This window comes from Biomphalaria glabrata, chromosome 5 (genome assembly GCF_947242115.1).
Source record: "Biomphalaria glabrata chromosome 5, xgBioGlab47.1, whole genome shotgun sequence".
In the NCBI taxonomy this organism is placed as follows: Eukaryota; Metazoa; Mollusca; class Gastropoda; family Planorbidae; genus Biomphalaria; species Biomphalaria glabrata.
In genome coordinates this window covers 21,317,576-21,340,948 of record NC_074715.1, presented here as the reverse complement: position 1 = coordinate 21,340,948, position 23,373 = coordinate 21,317,576, and the positions used below count along the sequence as shown (strand labels likewise).

Sequence of the window (23,373 nt, the reverse complement as noted above, 5' to 3'; positions counted from 1 at the left end):
TGGCATAGTCTTGGGGAAATAACAACAGGAAAAACATTAATAACTCTTTTTAAAGATGACAATACCTCATTTATACGAATTATAGAAGGATCCTGTTTAAGCGAATGAATAGATCTAGTACATTTTTATAATGTTCCAATCCTAAGCACTTAGATCTAGACTTAGACTTGGGCACAATTTTCATGAACATTAATTTATTAAACCATGGAACTATACTAAGTATAGTTCCATGATTAAACTCTTCAGTCAGAAAAGCCTTGCATTCGGAAATTCCCGAAAGCGATTGTCATTTCAAGAACGCGGTAGTTCTTTTCAATGGATCAAGATCTATGTCTAGATCTCTAGCCAAATGTTAATTTTCTTTTATTTTTATTTGAAAATGATAATGGTCAAACTAGAGTGTTCCCCATGTGGCCAACGAGCTAGTAATTCTTTTCTCAGCGATATACATCCACTGTTACATTTCTAGAAATGTCGTTAGAACCATTTTGAGATCAGCGTCCAGTTTCTGCCCTCCAAGAAGTTCTGACTTGAATAGAAGTATTGTAACAATAAATTTGTAAGAAGAAATAAAGTTGTGAAAATGTTTTGTAATGGAGGACATCATGTGCTAGAATGCAAAGTAAACAAAAAACAAAACAAACTATTTACAGAAATTAGAGAATTATTTTCTTTTTAAACATTTTAATAAAATCGTTTGTGTGTGTGTGTGTGTGTGTACGTGTGTGTGTGTACGTGTGTGGGGTAGGGGGTGTTGAAGTCACAGTTTTATGACATTTATTTTGGGTTTTGTACGGCACAGCAGCCAGTGTATCATATAGTGCCTGTGAGGGAACTCAAACAATTGACTTATCTACTTGCCATGAATGATTTGCTTTCATCCCATCCACAGAGTGGCAGAGTACGAGGACCACAAGCAAAAGTTAATGTTAATGAAAGTAAGTCATCTTTAGCAAGTCAAATACCTTAGTTTATATGTCAACTAGTTTGTCAGTCATCTTTTACAAGTCAACACCCCTAGTTTATATTTCAATAGCTTGTAAATTACCAACAGCTTGTAAGTCATCTTGAGTTTTTAAAATCACCTTTAGGTCATTACTTCACCTTTATTGACCTAACTCAATTTGCTTTGTAATTACCTCCAGCTTCTAAGTCAACTTGTTAGTAATTATACATTTATTTCTCTATCAATTAGTCTGTATGGGCTATGGTCAAGTCCATTGTCGATGTGCTGATCCAAGATTCAAAACCACTTCACAGAATTTTGATTAAAAAAATTTTGCTTGTGAATACTTGTATCATGTCAGTAATAGAGCTGCTAAAATGTCTGTGTCTCCAATGAAAAGTTAAGATATTTAAGCTGAAAATACAGAGGCGTAACTTTTGGTTCAACAGGAATCATTTCGTTGATCATTAAACGAGATAAAGTTTTGAAAGGAGTTGTCCGCTGGGTTCTCAAACTGTCAATAGTTCATGACCACATTTGTTTGATTACGAAGCATGTTGTATGAACCAATGTTGATATTATTTTACAGGAGAAAAGAAAATGTCAGGTGGATAGAGAGACTCGACGTTTAAATCTTGCCAAGTCAAAAGTTCAAGTTTTTCAAGAGCTGGTAAATTTTATTTCAGTTAATTTGTAAACATTTTGTCAAGTAAACTTCCTAGGTTCAAATTATTGGTCTACCTTTGCTTTGTTTTAATAATATTAAGTAACAATTAGATGTAGGATTAATAATCGAGTGATTTAAAGTAGCGAACCAGTGGACAGAGCTGATCTCAGAACTGAACGAAACAAAGTCTGTCTTTCTGACATCAATAGTATGAATGTTTGCTGTACTATAGAATACAACTAGTTTAAAGATATAAATAACTAGGTTTGTAATCACACCATATTGTCATTGTTGCAACAGAGTAGCACGTCTGTATATGGGCAGAACCAATGAGCTCCACTTCAACAGCTAAACTTTGTTCATTGACTGGCTAGTTGGATGGACTTCATGCTGCTACGTATATGTTGTTTTATTTTTTCAAAACTACAATTGAAACATAAAGTTTGTTTCTAAAACGCTTTTTTAAAAATACCTTTTACATTCGGTAATTTGGAAGAGTACTCCGAAAGTAGTAAATTGTCTCCCTTTAATTATTGTATTTGGAAATACAAATATTTTGATGTATCGATTAAATAACCTAATTAGTTCGGCATGCTTGAGTTATCCTCCATGACAAACATAAAAGTAAATACTGAGCAATGTACAAAAGGTAATTTATTTTCTTTACAACATTCTCTCAATGTTAATCCATACATTTTAAAATCTATAAATTGCTTGTTACAAATCCGTCCCTTACTTTACAGTATGATTTACTCGTATCACTGGAGACAGAAATAAAGACAGTAGAGGACATCCAACAAACAATAGCCAAAGAAAGTGATAACATTCAGAGACAAGAGGAAATAGTAGACAGGTAACAGAATATATTCTACTTTTTATAGAAGTCTATAGTAGACAGGTAACACAGTAGACTATATTCTACTTTTTTATAGAAGTCTATAGTAGACAGGTAACACAGTAGACTATATTCTACTTTTTTATAGAAGTCTATAGTAGACAGGTAACACAGTAGACTATATTCTACTTTTTTATAGAAGTCTATAGTAGACAGGTAACAAAGTAGACTATATTCTACTTTTTTATAGAAGTCTATAGTAGACAGGTACCACAGTAGACTATATTCTACTTTTTTATAGAAGTCTATAGTAGACAGGTAACACAGTAGAATATATTCTACTTTTTTATAGAAGTCTTTAGTAGACAGGTAACAGAATATATTCTACTTTTTATAGAAGTCTATAGTAGACAGGTAACACAGTAGACTATATTCTACTTTTTTATAGAAGTCTATAGTAGACAGGTAACAGAATATATTCTACTTTTTATAGAAGTCTATAGTAAACAGGTAACACAGTAGACTATATTCTACTTTTTTATAGAAGTCTATAGTAGACAGGTAACACAGTAGACTATATTCTACTTTTTATAGAAGTCTATAATAGACAGGTAACACTGTAGAATATATTCTACTTTTTTATAGAAGTCTATAGTAGACAGGTAACACAGTAGAATATATTCTACTTTTTTTTATAGAAGTCTATAGTAGACAGGTAACACAGTAGAATATATTCTACTGTTTATAGAATTCTCCTTTCACACTTCCAAACTCCTGTGGAATAGAGTCACTCATTTGGTTGTGTGGCATCCTTTGAAACAGTCTCTGTAGGTTGGTACCAAGCCACATGTCAAACCAGTTTCATGTCAATGTTCCAATGTATTCTTATTTTGACCCATGCCAACGTTTTAATCTATTAATTGTCTCACTGAATCCTACTTGTCATCTATTGCTGTTTCTAGAGATCCTAATTCTAGTCTATTGTGTTCTTTCATCACGCCCTTATTCTAATCCATTGGTGTTTCTAGAGATCCTAATTCTAGTCTATTGTGTTCTTTCATCACGCCCTTATTCTAATCCATTGGTGTTTCTAGAGATCCTAATTCTAGTCTATTGTGTTCTTTCATCACGCCCTTATTCTAATCCATTGTGTTTCTAGAAATCTTAATTCTAGTCTATTGTGTTCGTTCATCACGCCCTTATTCTAATCCATTGGTGTTTCTAGAGATCCTAATTCTAGTCTATTGTGTTCTTTCATCATTTATTCTAATCTATTGATGTTGTTTCTTTATGCACTGTAGAGTGAAGAAAGACCACGAGAAGGTCAGGCAGGAAACTGTCAAGATCATTCTTGGTGAGCAGAAGTTTAACAACGACATCTCCATCATAAAGCGAGACACTGACGAGTTGAACAAGGTGAGTACTTAAGACACTGACGAGTTGAACAAGGTGAGTACTTAAGACACTGACGAGTTGAACAAGGTGAGTACTTAAGACACTGATGACTTGAACAAGGTGATTACTTAAGACACTGATGACTTGAACAAGGTGAGTACTTAAGACACTGACGAGTTGAACAAGGTGAGTACTTAAGACACTTCTGTACAATCTTAGTGTATTCCTGTTCTCTCAGAAAGTGGGTGATAAACATTGGGCTACTGAACGTCCATTGACAGTTGAAATGTATGATGCTATCCCTCCACTAATTGTTAGTTCCTGGTAGATTGTCCTGTAGTCGATCTCTAACATTCCATGATGCTATCGAGAATCTTGGATCTAGTTAGTCACACGCCTGCTTCCAGTGGCAGAATGAGTCAAGATTCAAGACTAATGGATCTAGTTAGTCACATGCCTGCGTCCAGTGGCAGAATGAGTCAAGATTCAAGACTAATGGATCTAGTTAGTCACATGCCTGCTTCCAGTGGCAGAATGAGTCAAGATTCAAGACTAATGGATCTAGTTAGTCACACGCCTGCTTCCAGTGGCAGAATGAGTCAAGATTTAAGACTAATGGATCTAGTTAGTCACACGCCTGCGTCCAGAGGCAGAATGAGTCAAGATTCAAGATTAATGGATCTAGTTAGTCACATGCCTGCGTCCAGTGGCAGAATGAGTCAAGATTTAAGACTAATGGATCTAGTTAGTCACATGCCTGCGTCCAGTGGCAGAATGAGTCAAGATTCAAGACTAATGGATCTAGTTAGTCACACGCCTGCTTCCAGTGGCAGAATGAGTCAAGATTCAAGACTAATGGATCTAGTTAGTCACACGCCTGCTTCCAGTGGCAGAATGAGTCAAGATTCAAGATTAATGGATCTAGTTAGTCACATGCCTGCTTCCAGTGGCAGAATGAGTCAAGATTCAAGACTAATGGATCTAGTTAGTCACATGCCTGCGTCCAGTGGCAGAATGAGTCAAGATTCTAGACTAATGGATCTAGTTAGTCACACGCCTGCTTCCAGTGGCAGAATGAGTCAAGATTCAAGATTAATGGATCTAGTTAGTCACACGCCTGCGTCCAGTGGCAGAATATGTCAAGATTCAAGACTAATGGATCTAGTTAGTCACATGCCTGCGTCTAGTGGCAGAATGAGTCAAGATTCAAGACTAATGGATCTAGTTAGTCACATGCCTGCTTCCAGTGGCAGAATGAGTCAAGATTCAAGACTAATGGATCTAGTTAGTCACACGCCTGCTTCCAGTGGCAGAATGAGTCAAGATTTAAGACTAATGGATCTAGTTAGTCACACGCCTGCGTCCAGAGGCAGAATGAGTCAAGATTCAAGATTAATGGATCTAGTTAGTCACATGCCTGCGTCCAGTGGCAGAATGAGTCAAGATTCAAGATTAATGGATCTAGTTAGTCACATGCCTGCGTCCAGTGGCAGAATGAGTCAAGATTTAAGACTAATGGATCTAGTTAGTCACATGCCTGCGTCCAGTGGCAGAATGAGTCAAGATTCAAGACTAATGGATCTAGTTAGTCACATGCCTGCGTCCAGTGGCAGAATGAGTCAAGATTCAAGATTAATGGATCTAGTTAGTCACATGCCTGCTTCCAGTGGCAGAATGAGTCAAGATTCAAGACTAATGGATTTAGTTAGTCACATGCCTGCGTCCAGTGGCAGAATGAGTCAAGATTCAAGACTAATGGATCTAGTTAGTCACACGCCTGCTTCCAGTGGCAGAATGAGTCAAGATTCAAGACTAATGGATCTAGTTAGTCACACGCCTGCTTCCAGTGGCAGAATGAGTCAAGATTCAAGATTAATGGATCTAGTTAGTCACATGCCTGCTTCCAGTGGCAGAATGAGTCAAGATTCAAGACTAATGGATCTAGTTAGTCACATGCCTGCGTCCAGTGGCAGAATGAGTCAAGATTCTAGACTAATGGATCTAGTTAGTCACACGCCTGCTTCCAGTGGCAGAATGAGTCAAGATTCAAGACTAATGGATCTAGTTAGTCACACGCCTGCTTCCAGTGGCAGAATGAGTCAAGATTCAAGATTAATGGATCTAGCTAGTCACACGCCTGCTTCCAGTGGCAGAATGAGTCAAGATTCAAGACTAATGGATCTAGTTAGTCACACGCCTGCTTCCAGTGGCAGAATGAGTCAAGATTCAAGATTAATGGATCTAGTTAGTCACACGCCTGCGTCCAGTGGCAGAATATGTCAAGATTCAAGACTAATGGATCTAGTTAGTCACATGCCTGCGTCCAGTGGCAGAATGAGTCAAGATTCAAGATTAATGGATCTAGTTAGTCACACGCCTGCGTCCAGTGGCAGAATGAGTCAAGATTCAAGATTAATGGATCTAGTTCTGGATGAAGTGGATGCCTATTGAAACTTAGATCGACATGTCACGCAGCGCTCACAACTTCTGATGACCCTGCTGTCCATCATGACTTGCCAGTTGGGGACATAAACCACGTGCTTACGACACATTACCTTTTCTCTCTCACACACACACACAAACACACACATACAAAATATAAACAGGAAAAATGCTCCAGTTGAAGATATTTGTTGCATGTTGATGTTCTATTTCTAACTTTCACATGAGTCTTCTAGATGGTCCAATATTAGACACGAAGAATTCAATATTAAAGATCTACTCATGTTTAGAGGCATGTCCATGACGGGTCACTATGTTTAAGATACTCTAACTATAGCATACATACTCATTTTTTTGTTTGTATGTATATAGTAAAAGTTAATGAAATAACTTTCTCTGGCAGAGACTTTTGGCTGTACGGACACCAGCTACCAAAGATCCAGATCCGTTCCATCAGTTGTACGAACAAAGAAAAGGTAATGTTGTTTGAAAATATAGTTTTAGCTTTTTTTGAACTCACTGGCCAAGCCTGATGTTTAGATATTGATTGACACAATAGCTCTCCCTTTCTACTACCTCTTTCTCCGCCTCTGACAATTGTTGAGACTTTGCTATTTTTTCCTTATCAAAACCATTGCATTGGTTTTAGTGATTGCTTTCAGGGGAACTAGTCAGACAGAACAAATGAAATATATAGGCCTACTGTATATAAAGATAAACCTTTCATACCTTTAAATCCATGGGATTAGATGTTTTAAAGCTCATCTGCTTTTATGGCTGATAGTTAGCGAGGGTGTCATGTGGCCAGCACAATGACGATCCGCTGTTTAATGTGTTACTAATGTCAGGTACCTATTATAGTTGGGGGGGGGGGAACTAAGGGGTGTCTTTCAAATCCCGAAATCTAAAATCTCAGTTTTCATCAGCATCCGAACTCGATGCTCTTCTTTTCGAAAGCCGAGGGCCTTACCACTTAGCCACCATTAACCTCAATAATATCAGAGTAAATTAATTGAGACGTTTTCTTTTAAAAAAATTTTATTAAGTATTTTTATAGTTACATCAATATCTTATGTTTTGTACTATAACTAATAACAAATTGTGTGCGTCTATTATCTCAAACCTGTGTAAGTGATGAACAGGCTACATATCTAGCACAGTGTATAGAGACAGTGATATACAGACATGTGGATTGTTTGTGTTTATAGATCCTTACGTTGGCAATATTTAATTCAAAATTTAAAAAAAATGTTCTTAGAAATTCACATATGAAACTACTTTAATTTTAATAAAATCTTATGAAAGCTGTATATTTCTGATTTTTTTTTTTCAAATCTAAATCTTTTCACTATCAGAGAAAAGACAAGGCTCGACAATCAAAGATTTAGATAAGATTGAGATCCAGGTCCCTTTCGGATTCTCTCCCTTTGACATTGACACCCTATTACATTCTAAAGCTATGTCTTGGGCTACGGGAGATAACTCCGCTGTGCAGTCGCCAGAGAATGTTAAAAACTTGTTATTGAACTTGCATGAGTTTGGTGAACAGTTCCTGGCGACTTGGAGTCAAGAGTTAGTCGTCAACACGGACAAAACACAGAGTGACGAGGATCAAATCTTTCAAGAAATATATGGTACTATTTTTTTATATAGGCATAATTACACATACACACTTAGAAATAATTAAATTATTTAGAAACTTCAAGCGATAATTCCATAACATTCGGAACCTGTAAGGAATAAAGACATAATATTCAAAAGCTTCCAATAGATAATTTCATAACATCCAGATACTGATACTATAAGAACTAATGACATAACATCCAGACTATATTATAACATAATAAATGAATGAATGAATGAATGACCAGGCTGCATATTGGGCTATCTTGACATCTTCTAAGACAACAAAACAAATCCTTTAACATTTGTACATTGACCTATGGCATACATGAGTCTTTGTGGAGTCTTAAATATACAGGAACACGGTGACACCTAGTCTCTTTCACCTCAAACATCCAATCCAAGGAATGAATCTTTGGGAAAACATTGTGTAATTATAATTGGCATCAGTGATTGGAAACATAGATCTAGTACTTTTGAACATGTCTGCTTTATTCTGGACCAGAAGTTCTTAGTCGTTGATTATTTTTACTTAGCAATACAATTCATTTTTTCAAACACAATTCTGTGTAATGAAGAATTGCAATAAATCGCATTCATAACAAAACCTCATAAAATTGTCCATACTTCCACACTGCTCCAACTCTAACAGGTCCAACCCTTACCAAACTGTCAGAATGTTTAGAATAGCCCAATTTACTATGCCTCACACAGTCCTGACTGCATCAATATATAGGCCTACTGTATATAAAGATATATGATGACCAACACAACATAACCAACACAACATGACTAACACAACATGACTAACACAACATGACTAACATAACATGAACAACACAACATGAACAACACAACATGAAAAACACAACATGACTAACACAACATGATTAACACAACATGACTAACACAACATGACTAACACAACATGACTAACACAACATGACTAACACAACATGAACAACACAACATGACTAACACAACATGACTAACACAACATGACCAACACAACATGAACAACACAACATGACTAACACAACATGACTAACACAACATGACTAACACAACATGACTAACACAACATGACTAACACAACATTACCAACACAGCATGACCAACACAACATGACCAACACAACATGACTAACACAACATGAACAACACAACATGAACAACACAACATGACTAACACAACATGACTAACACAACATGAACAACACAACATGACTAACACAACATGACTAACACAACATGAACAACACAACATGAACAACACAACATGACTAAAACAACATGACTAACACAACATGACTACCACAACATGACCAACACAACATAACCAACACAACATGACCAACACAACATGACCATCACACCATGAACAACACACCATGACTAACACAACATGAACAACACAACATGACCATCACATCATGAACAACACAACATGACCATCACTGTGAACAATACAACATGACTAACACAACATTACCAACACAGCATGACCAACACAACATGACCAACACAACATGACTAACACAACATGAACAACACAACATGAACAACACAACATGACTAACACAACATGAACAACACAACATGACTAACACAACAAGACTAACACAACATGACTAACACAACATGACTAACACAACATGAACAACACAACATGAACAACACAACATGAACAACACAACATGACTAACACAACATGATTAACACAACATGACTAACACAACATGACTAACACAACATGACTAACACAACATGACTAACACAACATGAACAACACAACATGACTAACACAACATGACTAACACAACATGACCAACACAACATGAACAACACAACATGACTAACACAACATGACTAACACAACATGACTAACACAACATGACTAACACAACATGACCAACACAACATGACCAACACAACATGACCAACACAACATGACCAACACAAAATGACTAACACAACATGACTAACACAACATGACTAACACAACATGAACAACACAACATGACTAACACAACATGAACAACACAACATGACTAACACAACATGACTAACACAACATGACTAACACAACATGAACAACACAACATGACTAACACAACATGACTAACACAACATGACTAACACAACATGAACAACACAACATGAACAACACAACATGACTAACACAACATGACTAACACAACATGACTAACACAACATGACTAACACAACATGACTAACACAACATGACCAACACAACATGATTAACACAACATGACCAACACAACATGATTAACACACCATGAACAACACAACATGACCAACACATTGTATAGCAGAGTGACCAGCTGAGATAAAATCGTGCTGGTTGTCAAGCCACAGACTGGATAGAGCTTTCAGATCGGAAGTGGAGATCTGACTAGAAGAAGAAAATGTGATGCTTCAAAAATGTTGTTTTTAGTTTTACTTTTCTACACCACATATTTTTGTATAAGCCGACCTTTTATAATGTGTGCGTGTGACTTGTTTAGAACTGGTTAATAGCTTTTCGTTTAATTCTGGTGTGAATTAGAAATTCTCTTGTGGGGTCCATAATATTACCTAACTTGAACAAAATTATTTCATTGATCTTCTAACTGCTGTGTTATTAAGTTTTATTCCTGTGTTGAGCATTTGAACAATTTGTTCATGTAGCTGACTATGAAGTTGTTCATTCAACAGTCAACGTAATGTTCAATGTTCTATAACTTGATAAGACAAGTTGGACTGCTCCAAATCTTGGACATTATCAGAAATTTATAACAAAAATAGGCAAACTTTTTTTAAAAACAAGTATAGCACTTTTTAAAAACTATCTGTTAGTCTATTGCAACAATAGGGGACCACACATGATCTGTCGACCGACTTTCTCCATTCCTCTTTGTCTTTTGAATAGAATCTCTTTCAACGACAGTCCCGTCCAGTCTTTAATGTTATGTTTCCCCTCACTTTCTCTCTGCCTCTTCTACTTTTTCCTGATACTGGTCCCAGAAGGAAGGATTCTAAAGGAATCTTTAGTTTAGAGCTTAATTTTATTTTTAGTAATTTATCAACAAAGTTTGTTCCTTGCCGGATGTGAGATGCATGTCTTTTCTGTTTTTGTCTAAGAGAAAGTAAACTTTTCACTGGTCACTTGGTTTTATGTAACTCAATGAAACTACAGGACAAGAGAAAGTAAACTTTTCACTGGTCACTTGGTTTTATGTAACTCAATGAAACTACAGGACAAGAGAAAGTAAACTTTTCACTGGTCACTTGGTTTTATGTAACTCAATGAAACTACAGGACAAGAGAAAGTAAACTTTTCACTGGTCACTTGGTTTTATGTAACTCAATGAAACTACAGGACAAGAGAAAGTAAACTTTTCACTGGTCACTTGGTTTTATGTAACTCAATGAAACTACAAGACAAGAGAAAGTAAACTTTTCACTGGTCACTTGGTTTTATGTAACTCAATGAAACTACTGGACAAGAGAAAGTAAACTTTTCACTGGTCACTTGGTTTTATGTAAATCAATGAAACTACAGGACAAGAGAAAGTAAACTTTTCACTGGTCACTTGGTTTTATGTAACTCAATGAAACTACAGGACAAGAGAAAGTAAACTTTTCACTGGTCACTTGGTTTTATGTAACTCAATGAAACTACAGGACAAGAGAAAGTAAACTTTTCACTGGTCACTTGGTTTTATGTAACTCAATGAAACTACAGGACAAGAGAAAGTAAACTTTTCACTGGTCACTTGGTTTTATGTAACTCAATGAAACTACAGGACAAGAGAAAGTAAACTTTTCACTGGTCACTTGGTTTTATGTAAATCAATGAAACTACAAGACAAGAGAAAGTAAACTTTTCACTGGTCACTTGGTTTTATGTAACTCAATGAAACTACAGGACAAGAGAAAGTAAACTTTTCACTGGTCACTTGGTTTTATGTAAATCAATGAAACTACAGGACAAGAGAAAGTAAACTTTTCACTGGTCACTTGGTTTTATGTAAATCAATGAAACTACAGGACAAGAGAAAGTAAACTTTTCACTGGTCACTTGGTTTTATGTAACTCAATGAAACTACAGGACAAGAGAAAGAATTAATCAAAACTATTTTCACAGTAAAATCCACCTGATACTATTCTGACATTGGCAACATTCCTTTAAATCTGGTTTACAGTAACTTTATCCCGCCCCGGGCTGTATCCTTGTTAGAGACTCCACACGGGTTTTGAAGTATCTTTTTTATCCCCCTCAGTTTAGATCTGTATCTATGTAAACACACACACATAGAATAAAACATTCTATCACACTGATATGTTTCTATAAAAACACACACACTTGCGAATATTTATCTTTCAGCTCTGAAACATTAACATTTGTATTTCCAGATTGTACTGATGTCAACTGGCCAGACTGGGACTGGTCAACTGATGGTCTTCTGGGGCTAACCAACGACCAAGTGTCTCAGTTGAAGCTAAAGCTTACAGATCTCAGAGAGACCATCCAGAAGTTAAACTCCGAAGCAGGGAGACTCGTTTTTGTGAGTAATTTTTACAAACTTATTTCAACTCTGTCTGACTGTCTTTCTGGTAAAAAGTTTCATCATGTTTTTTCTCCCATTTCCCATTCTCGGATCAAGTTAAAACTTGGCACAATTATTAATTGAATCTGACAAGACAAGAATCAATAAAATAAAAATTAATTGTTGATGATTAATTATTTTGTTTGATTTCCAAATAGGAGAATAAATGCTACTTATTGAGAGATGTGGATATGTATGGTGTTATGTGTGTGATTTATAATATGTAGAAATGTAGATTACTCGATTCTTGATGATGATGTAGAACTAGTCTAAATAATTATTATTAACTCACAGTCTAGATTGCGGTCCGAACACACATATATCTACATATTAATGAAATAATTTAATAAGACTTTTTAAACTTGAGAAATATTATTTAATACACAATAATAGGGTACAGTCCTAATGTCACAGTTCTAAAACAAAACTACCATCTTGCTTGCTAAAAGAGTGAGTTCGTTAACAATTGTCATCTTCCCATAATTCCCTATTTCCGTCCAAAATGAAGTTCTATTTATAGTCACGTCGCTCAAATGAAATTCCCGATCACCTTACCCTTATTCTAAACCTATTTAGTCCCCTTATCACATTTTGAGACGTTTTTTTCTCCTACTTCCCAATCTCGGATCAAGTTGAAATTTGGCATAATTATTATTAGACGATAACAATACACGAATCAATCCAAATATTAACCAATTAGTAAATCATTTAGTACTAACTAATTAATTTTGTTTTATATAGCAAAAAGGGAGCTAAAGCCTGTAATTTTTCAGATAAATGGTACTAATCGGCAGTTATTTTCCCTTAGATAAGCTTCGGTTTTAAAAAGTTGGTTATAAGTAGTGGTCCTTAGGTACTTCTCAATTAAGCTTATTAATTTTTTCAGATATATGGTACTAATCAGCGGTTATTTCCCCTTAGATAAGCTTTGGTGTTAAAAAGCTGGTTATTACTTTTAGTCCTTAGGTACTTCTCAATAAAGCTTATCCATTAAGTTGCAGGACTATAGAAAACGAACATTTCAATACATCTGATGGGAAACAATCCGTTTCTTTCCTAATTACTTTTGACCTATTTTCTTGACCTATTTTCTTGATTTATTTTCTTCTTGAGACAGTGCACATAATGTGATGTGGATGGCAGAGGATATTTTGCATTATTTTTAAAAAAAGTATAATGATGATTTTGAGACTATAAAAGTTATCTGTGGAAACGGTTAGCGATATGTCGTGGGGTTAGCGATGTGTCGTGGGGTTAGCGATGTGTCGTGGGGTTGGCGATGTGTCGTGGGGATGAAACGTTTTCAGACGTCCCAACAGAAATGTTATTATCTGAAGGCTCTTGGGGGATGGCAGGAAATGGCTGGGTTTGAACTCGGCACCTTAGCTGCGGCAGTCCGAAACACCCTTGGCCAGGCGGTCAATGCATTTAGCCGGGTTTTTCATTCAGTTAAAACGTTTGCCCAACACTCTACGACATCCAAGAATTTCCATTTCCTATCGTAAAAGAATGCCGACTTAAAAGTGCCTAACAGATCTCCATGAACATATATGTCGTGTATATCTCGTGTTGATAGAGTGACCTCCCTTGTACCCCACTTAACTACACTAGTAGGAAGAGATGTAACAAAGGAAGGTGTGGGAGGGGGGGGGGAGACTGATGTTTTTTTTTTAGTTTTGGCCAGAGATCAAACTACACTCCAGGAATATAAAAAAAAAAAGGGGGGGGGGGCAGATCTCAATTTGCGTGTCTATTTCTGTGGAAACCTTTAAAGAAGGGAGGGAGGGGAAAAGTGGTGTGGGGGGAACTAACTGTGTGCTGCAGACGATATATTCAGATAACAATGCAGGCTGCAGGAGAGACATTGTTAACCTCCTAGCATTGTGTGACTAGAAAACAGTAAGTAGCGACCAATAGATTAGTTAGATCTAGTTGCTAAGTAGTGAAACTATGTCTATATAAACTCTACTCTACTTGGACTAGTTTAATAAATAATATCATATGTTCCAAAGCTAATGTCTTCGAGTCGTAAGATTAAGGAAGAATTATGTTGTTGTTTTTTTTAATCATGGTTATGCATGCCCTGCATATTTTATGAAATCATATTGATAGAGAAACTGCCGTTGTTTGTCACAGTCTATTTGAAGAGCAGACCCAGCCCTCACTTTGGTGTTAGAATCTAGTTATTCCTTGGGTCCTAACACCTAGATCTAGGTCGATCGAGTTGGATTCATTTCATAATTACATTGTTGATTGCTTCATTTGAGTTGTCTTATACTTTTAATTATATATTTTTAACAATTGATATTAAATTATTTACCAAGAAATCTTCTCTTGTTTGTTGTGTTGGAACATGCACCATGCACCAGATGCACTCACAAAACTAGAGTTCTCTATAGATCTAGTGAAGTAGCTTCATTGTTACTCATTCTTCTGTCCCTTTAAAATGTACTGTAAGCTTTTTACCGTTCTAAAATTGGATGCGCTAGTTAAAAAAACAACAACCACCAACAAACGTCTTCTTGAATGTTGCTCTATTGTTGTTACCGGTCGTTGTATTGTAGCCCAAAACTTCTGGTAGACAATTCAAGCGTTCCACTCCATAACACATTTATTTGGTTCATAGTTCTATTAACCTATCTCTACCAGGACAACCTTGGGGTTTAAATTCAGCTATACGGTCCATTAGATTCTAGTATGAAACAAAACAACTCAAGTGCTTATTTAAAATGACCGAGCTGTTGTTGTTTTAACCTATTCTGATAAACTATGTACTGGCGTACTTATGCTATCTTATCTTATAAATTTGCAGAATTTCTTCAAAAAAGAAGATAATTACGTCTTAAGGATTTGATGTGTCAGTTTAGTCATGCATGTTATTCCGGCAAGTCGCAGGTCCACCTGGCCGATTCAGGCAATACATTCCATTCTCTAATGGTACTTGGGAAAAAGGAGCACTTGTAAAAATGTGTCCTATGTTGATGGCATTGATGAACTTGATGTAGTTGGTTGATCAATCTTATAGATCTAGTTGAGGCTAGATGTTAAACGCGAGTTCTTTCAAAACGACATCCAACAGAACAAAGTCGACTATCTAGCCTATCTAAGCCTGTATCTAAGCCTGTATCTAAGCCTGTATCTAAGCCTGTATCTAAGCCTGTATCTAAGCCTGTATCTAAGCCTGTATATAAGCCTGTATATAAGCCTGTATATAAGCCTGTATATAAGCCTGTATATAAGCCTGTATATAAGCCTGTATATAAGCCTGTATATAAGCCTGTATATAAGCCTGTATATAAGCCTGTATCTAAGCCTGTATCTAAGCCTGTATCTAAGCCTGTATCTAAGCCTGTATCTAAGCCTGTATCTAAGCCTGTATATAAGCCTGTATCTAAGCCTGTATATAAGCCTGTATCTAAGCCTGTATATAAGCCTGTATCTAAGCCTGTATCTAAGCCTGTATCTAAGCCTGTATCTAAGCCTGTATCTAAGCCTGTATCTAAGCCTGTATATAAGCCTGTATATAAGCCTGTATCTAAGCCTGTATATAAGCCTGTATATAAGCCTGTATATAAGCCTGTATATAAGCCTGTATATAAGCCTGTATATAAGCCTGTATATAAGCCTGTATATAAGCCTGTATATAAGCCTGTATATAAGCCTGTATCTAAGCCTGTATCTAAGCCTGTATATAAGCCTGTATCTAAGCCTGTATATAAGCCTGTATATAAGCCTGTATATAAGCCTGTATATAAGCCTGTATATAAGCCTGTATATAAGCCTGTATATAAGCCTGTATATAAGCCTGTATATAAGCCTGTATCTAAGCCTGTATCTAAGCCTGTATATAAGCCTGTATCTAAGCCTGTATCTAAGCCTGTATCTAAGCCTGTATCTAAGCCTGTATATAAGCCTGTATATAAGCCTGTATATAAGCCTGTATATAAGCCTGTATATAAGCCTGTATATAAGCCTGTATATAAGCCTGTATATAAGCCTGTATATAAGCCTGTATATAAGCCTGTATATAAGCCTGTATCTAAGCCTGTATCTAAGCCTGTATATAAGCCTGTATCTAAGCCTGTATATAAGCCTGTATATAAGCCTGTATCTAAGCCTGTATATAAGCCTGTATATAAGCCTGTATATAAGCCTGTATATAAGCCTGTATATAAGCCTGTATATAAGCCTGTATATAAGCCTGTATCTAAGCCTGTATCTAAGCCTGTATCTAAGCCTGTATCTAAGCCTGTATCTAAGCCTGTATCTAAGCCTGTATCTAAGCCTGTATATAAGCCTGTATCTAAGCCTGTATCTAAGCCTGTATCTAAGCCTGTATCTAAGCCTGTATCTAAGCCTGTATATAAGCCTGTATATAAGCCTGTATATAAGCCTGTATATAAGCCTGTATATAAGCCTGTATATAAGCCTGTATATAAGCCTGTATATAAGCCTGTATATAAGCCTGTATATAAGCCTGTATATAAGCCTGTATATAAGCCTGTATATAAGCCTGTATCTAAGCCTGTATATAAGCCTGTATCTAAGCCTGTATCTAAGCCTGTATATAAGCCTGTATATAAGCCTGTATCTAAGCCTGTATATAAGCCTGTATATAAGCCTGTATCTAAGCCTGTATCTAAGCCTGTATCTAAGCCTGTATATAAGCCTGTATATAAGCCTGTATATAAGCCTGTATATAAGCCTGTATATAAGCCTGTATATAAGCCTGTATATAAGCCTGTATCTAAGCCTGTATATAAGCCTGTATCTAAGCCTGTATCTAAGCCTGTATATAAGCCTGTATATAAGCCTGTATATAAGCCTGTATATAAGCCTGTATCTAAGCCTGTATCTAAGCCTGTATATAAGCCTGTATATAAGCCTGTATATAAGCCTGTATATAAGCCTGTATATAAGCCTGTATATAAGCCTGTATATAAGCCTGTATCTAAGCCTGTATCTAAGCCTGTATCTAAGCCTGTATCTAAGCCTGTATATAAGCCTGTATCTAAGCCTGTATATAAGCCTGTATATAAGCCTGTATCTAAGCCTGTATCTAAGCCTGTATCTAAGCCTGTATATAAGCCTGTATATAAGCCTGTATATAAGCCTGTATATAAGCCTGTATATAAGCCTGTATATAAGCCTGTATATAAGCCTGTATATAAGCCTGTATATAAGCCTGTATATAAGCCTGTATATAAGCCTGTATATAAGCCTGTATCTAAGCCTGTATCTAAGCCTGTATCTAAGCCTGTATCTAAGCCTGTATCTAAGCCTGTATCTAAGCCTGTATATAAGCCTGTATATAAGCCTGTATATAAGCCTGTATATAAGCCTGTATCTAAGCCTGTATCTAAGCCTGTATCTAAGCCTGTATATAAGCCTGTATATAAGCCTGTATATAAGCCTGTATATAAGCCTGTATATAAGCCTGTATATAAGCCTGTATATAAGCCTGTATCTAAGCCTGTATCTAAGCCTGTATCTAAGCCTGTATATAAGCCTGTATATAAGCCTGTATCTAAGCCTGTATCTAAGCCTGTATCTAAGCCTGTATCTAAGCCTGTATCTAAGCCTGTATCTAAGCCTGTATATAAGCCTGTATATAAGCCTGTATATAAGCCTGTATATAAGCCTGTATATAAGCCTGTATCTAAGCCTGTATCTAAGCCTGTATATAAGCCTGTATATAAGCCTGTATATAAGCCTGTATATAAGCCTGTATATAAGCCTGTATATAAGCCTGTAGTGCATCAATCCAGCTATTTACTTGAACAACAATTGATGACAGAATAAGGGCATACAGTCTACGTCGTCGTAGCTCGTTAATTCTTTTCTATTTCCATTCCATGATCTGTCGCGTCACTCAGAAAATACCCGATGTAACCTCAACTTCTACGCGTTTTGCTATAGTGTCATTACACCTAGCATATGGAAAAAGAAATGTGTCTCTATCTTTGTGTCTTTCTGAGTATTTTATTAGGTTTTGTTTTTCTATATGTAAATTAAGGTTCAGTGTTTTATGTATTATTGCAACTTTGTATTCTTCTGTCCAGGAGTGTCTCTAAATTTACTGAGTTTACTCTTGGTGACTCTAATTAAATTGGAATATTCGTTTGCAATAAATCTCACTGCTCAATTTTGCGTTAGCTCTAGTTTCTTTATGTTTTCTTGAGTTGATGGAGTGGATATATATTCTAATATTGGCCTAACTAGAGTTAATTAGCATTTTAGTTTTTTGTTCCTTTTAGATTTTTTTAGTCTGTGTAACTGGTTTACCAGGAAAAGAATAAGTAGTTTTTAATAGTTTTAGTTTTTTGTTACTTTTAATAATTGGCATTTTTCTTGATGGAAAGATATACTCTTCAGGTGGACTCTTCACATGTACATGTTATCTACTCCAAGACATACACTGTGTTAAAAAAAACAAACAGCTAAAGATCTAGCTAAAAGGATCATTGTGGACATTTTTAAATAAAACATAAATGCTTCGGCTAAAGCAATAATTAAACCAAATAGCCATAGATCTAATGATTATCAGTATAACACAAAAAATAGACAAGATACTAGGTTCAAATTAACAAAAATAATAACAGCTTTTCAAAATTATCTTAAAAGATTATATAGCGATGGTAAACTCATGATATGTCCACTCGGTCGGGCGTCGATCTTTATCAAATGAAACAAGTAAAACAACAGCATGTGAATTATGAACATTTGAATGTCTGAAGGGAAAGAAGAGAACCAATAATAATCATTAATCTTTTATTGTCCGTGCAATTTGTGCATTACACCAAACAAAAAACATTATAATTTAGAACTATAACAAACCAAAATGTACATTCACACCAGACTCACTCATAATTTACATGCGAAAAGTTTATATCAGATTGTTTCTATTTAATGATTTGATTGCCAGGGGGAACAAAAGAGTGTTTGTGTCTGTCTTTGCCATCGGCGTCTTGTATCTCTTTTGTGATGGTAAAATCACAAAATCCTGACACAAAGGGTGATTCTTTATTTCGAGGATCTTGTTAGCTTTTTTATAGATGTTTGTCTCAAACAACTGCCCAAATGGGGTTTGTTTTTTGCCAATGATTTTACCAGCAGCATTTAGGATTCTATAAAGTTTATTTTTATTTTTAATGCTCAGATTGCCATACCAGGCAGTGATATTGAAACTTAAAATATTGCAGATATGAGCGTGATAAAACATAGCCAAGGCCTTTTCGCTAACATTAAACGAGAACAGTTTTCTTAGACATCGTAATCTTTGCTGCCCTTTTTTGCTGATATAATCAGTATTTGCAGTAAAATTTAGTTTATTGTCTAGGATAGTACCAAGGTATTTAAAAGTTTGCACTATTTAATAGTCTCTCCAGCTACAGAAACAATATCATTTTCCTTCTCCCCTACGAAAATTGATTATCATTTCTTTGTTGTTTTTTTTTTACATTTAATAATAAAAAATTATCTTTACACTATTTTTCAATGTGTTCTATTTCTCTGAAATACTCATTTACGTCTCTCTTAGTTTTCCAGTCTGTCTGTTTCTTCCTATTTAATGCCTCCCGAATGGAATGAAGCCGCTATTCGTTTTGTCATGGTTTGTCTGGCGTCCGTCCATCAAGCTTCGAGCTCTCAAACTAGAAGAAGTTTTAAAAGATCCTAGTTCATATTTTGCAGCGTTCAGCGTTCTGTTGCTATGAACAGTATGGTGCTATGAACATTCTTGTGCTATGAACTTTCTGGTGCTATAAACGTTCAGGTGCTATGAACTTTCTGGTGCTATGGTTAGTTTTTATCTTTTAAAAGTGAATTGTTTTGTTTTAAATTAAGAAGTTAAGCTTTTTTCCCCCTAAAAATACACTATTTTAAAAACTATTTACAATTACTATTTGAAAAAATAAAAGAAACAGTATTTGTAGATCATGAAACTCGAGTTCAATTTGTGTTCAACTACTGTGACTTCTAAATGGAGGTGCGGTCGTGCAACGTACATCAAAGCAGAACCGTGACAATCACTTTCGTCACGGTGTTACGCACAAGAAACGCATTCCGTATATGTCTACATCTTAACACATGTGTTTAGAGTTTAGACTTACCGCGGGCCACCTTCTGTGTTCTCAACACACTGTCCTTGTTTATTATAATTGTCACTTTCTCCCTCAATGCCACTGTCACTGTCAGTACATTCACGCGTGGTCTGTGATTGGTGGACTTAGCACGACGACCTGTAATGAGTAGCCGACTGCGTGTGTCTCCGTGAACCAAATCTCGGGCCGTTACAAGGGAAATAATTGAGTGGAACAGTGGCTTGGATTTCTGGACTAGATGGTCAAGTCTATCCTTAGAGGTAGATATATCCATCACTGTACTAACAGGACCCTTTCTTCTGAGTATCAATTGGTTTGGACACTGCATCTAGATCTAGATTTGTACTCCTTGACCTAGAACGTATATTGTATTTCTTATTGGAATATCATTGAAGTGGACAGCAGTTTTGATAAGGAGTCTTAACATGGATCTAGTAAGTAAATATATATATAGCACCTCCATTTCCTCAATATTATTATTTGCTGTAGTTCGTCTGTCTAGCTGTTTGTGAAGCTCGAATGAAAAACTGACACACCTCCACCGCCCTCTTGGTAAAAGCAATAAGTAAAAGCCTAACGCGTTTAAAAAAAACGAAGATTGATTGTTCATATTGGTGCTAGTTCTAGTACTCCCCTTTCTGCTCTGTCTGGGAGATTGCCAGTGGCACTGAACTTTTCTAGTCTTATATCAAGACTATATATGCACTTATGTATACACCATTTTTAAAACAAGATTAAAAGTATGCTTGTGCTAATCGAAACCAGTCGGTATAGACAAAAGAATCAGATACTATAACGTCACTACATGTGGGCAGTTTAAACCAATAGCTCGTTGCCACGTCGTACAGACTTGTGAAATGAACAGCATTCTTCTTTTCAGGACACCTCACTTCCATCATTGTTAGCAAGCACTTGTACACATTCGCCGTCGGGAAATGGTTTCATGTCTCTACCTACAATGTTAGTAACTCTGTAGCTAGTCTTACAGCCGACTCATTTTCTTGTTTCTTTTTGATAAATATTCTCATCAATCTTGCTTTGGTGTTTACATATTGGTCGGAAGTTGGGAACATCGCTTTGAAAGTTAGCGACAAAATAAATGAACAATACGTGCAAGACTCAAACTTCTCTCTTTAGAAATAATGCGAATTGGAACCAAATAAAACAAATATTTTTTATTAAAAGAAAAATTGTTTTTAATATTGTGCACAATTAAGCCTGTCCAACTTGTTCAGTTAGTTTGCTTCAAATGTCTTGAAAGTGTTTTCCCGAATATAACATTGGCCTCATTAAATATTCTTTACGCAGTGAATTCACACATTTGCTATCGGGAATTTACTTTGTCTCCCTTTAACGAAACTCGACCCTGGCTTCGCCAGAGAATGAATACTCATTCTTTTCTAACATAATAATAATAATAATAATAATAATAATATACAATTAAGGTTGTGGCCACTTTCAAAATTAAAAAGAAGTGTGTTTGGTAGGTAACAATGTAAATTTTATCTGTTCATCAGTCTGTCAGTGAACATTGTGTCACTGCTGGACATGGCTACGATTTATTCCACCTATTAAGGACATCAACCACACCATTAACTAGGCTTAGACACGTCTGTCCAAACTGACAATATCTGATGGTCATCAATCTTAAACTGACCTTGATCTAGTAACGATGTTAAAATATCCAGCACTGACGAAAGATGCCGCCAGGTCAGAACGGTCTTCTCCCAAATCTGTCACATATAATTGTCTAGCTCCAGTTCACGTTAAAGAATTAAACAATAAATTGTATTGATGTGTTTATGTACACTATGTGTGTTATATCAAGCTGGCAGTCTTGCACTTTGTAATGTGGCTGTGACAGAATCCCTTCATATTGACAATGAAGGTTGCATTTTTAGAATCCCCTCTTGGCAGTTTCGCTTGGACGCTTCCCCAGGCGATTTCTCCTTCATTCTGAGCTGAACAAATATGTTTAAGAAATCGAGATGCCCCTGTTCACACATCTAAGTCAACACTACCTTCATGCGTGAGCAGTCAAGTGGCGAGTGTGTTCTGTACAACATTCACATTTCATTGTCTCAAACCAGAGAATGCTGACCATGTCCTTCAAAGCTGCATACTATATCAAGAGGCCCGAACAAGGCTCTGGCCCCCAAACCCTCCCATAGAACAAAAACTTTACCGAGAACTACCTGATCTGTAAACCACTGCGCAGTTCATCTCAGATATAGGAGGATTACTAATCTGAACCCTCCGACATGTTAAAATGAGAACGAAGAAGAATTGTCGCATACATTTTAATGATAAATTATTCATTAACATTTCTGACGACACAAACATGACACATAAACACGTTTACACCGCATGTACACACGACACACGAATAGCTCAGTGTCAAAACGTGACATTGTAGGTACATGTTACACAACTGGCCAGATATTCCTGAGACTAAACATAGGTACATATTGAGCCAGTGACTTACAAACAAATGACATAGAAACATACAGAGGTCTTCCTTGAAATATAAACTCACAACAATTGGTCGACAATGCGCGATTAAAAACTTTATTTTTGGACGTTACCAATGTGTCTAATGAACTCTGGAGTCTCATCTTCAAACTTCCGTGATATTCTATACTACAGCTTATTCAGTTCTAGGTTAGGCAAAGCTCTGTCTACAGTTCGTGTAGTCAAGTTTTGTTCACGTTAGTTCTCCCACTTCCCATTCTTGGATCAAGTGGAAACTTT

The 23,373-nt window shown here is 36.2% G+C and overlaps 1 protein-coding gene across 1 annotated transcript in view; it reads left to right on the top strand.

Moving 5' to 3' along the window:
- The window catches only part of LOC106073387 (uncharacterized), a 140,671-nt gene that overhangs the window by 46,649 nt on the left and 70,649 nt on the right, over window positions 1-23,373 (top strand). The window contains exons 7-13 of the mRNA XM_056030344.1: window positions 893-938; window positions 1,536-1,616; window positions 2,357-2,466; window positions 3,750-3,864; window positions 6,689-6,761; window positions 7,641-7,919; window positions 12,327-12,478. Coding sequence (XP_055886319.1) covers window positions 893-938; window positions 1,536-1,616; window positions 2,357-2,466; window positions 3,750-3,864; window positions 6,689-6,761; window positions 7,641-7,919; window positions 12,327-12,478 — 856 coding nt within the window. The remainder of the gene's footprint in view (window positions 1-892; window positions 939-1,535; window positions 1,617-2,356; window positions 2,467-3,749; window positions 3,865-6,688; window positions 6,762-7,640; window positions 7,920-12,326; window positions 12,479-23,373) is intronic.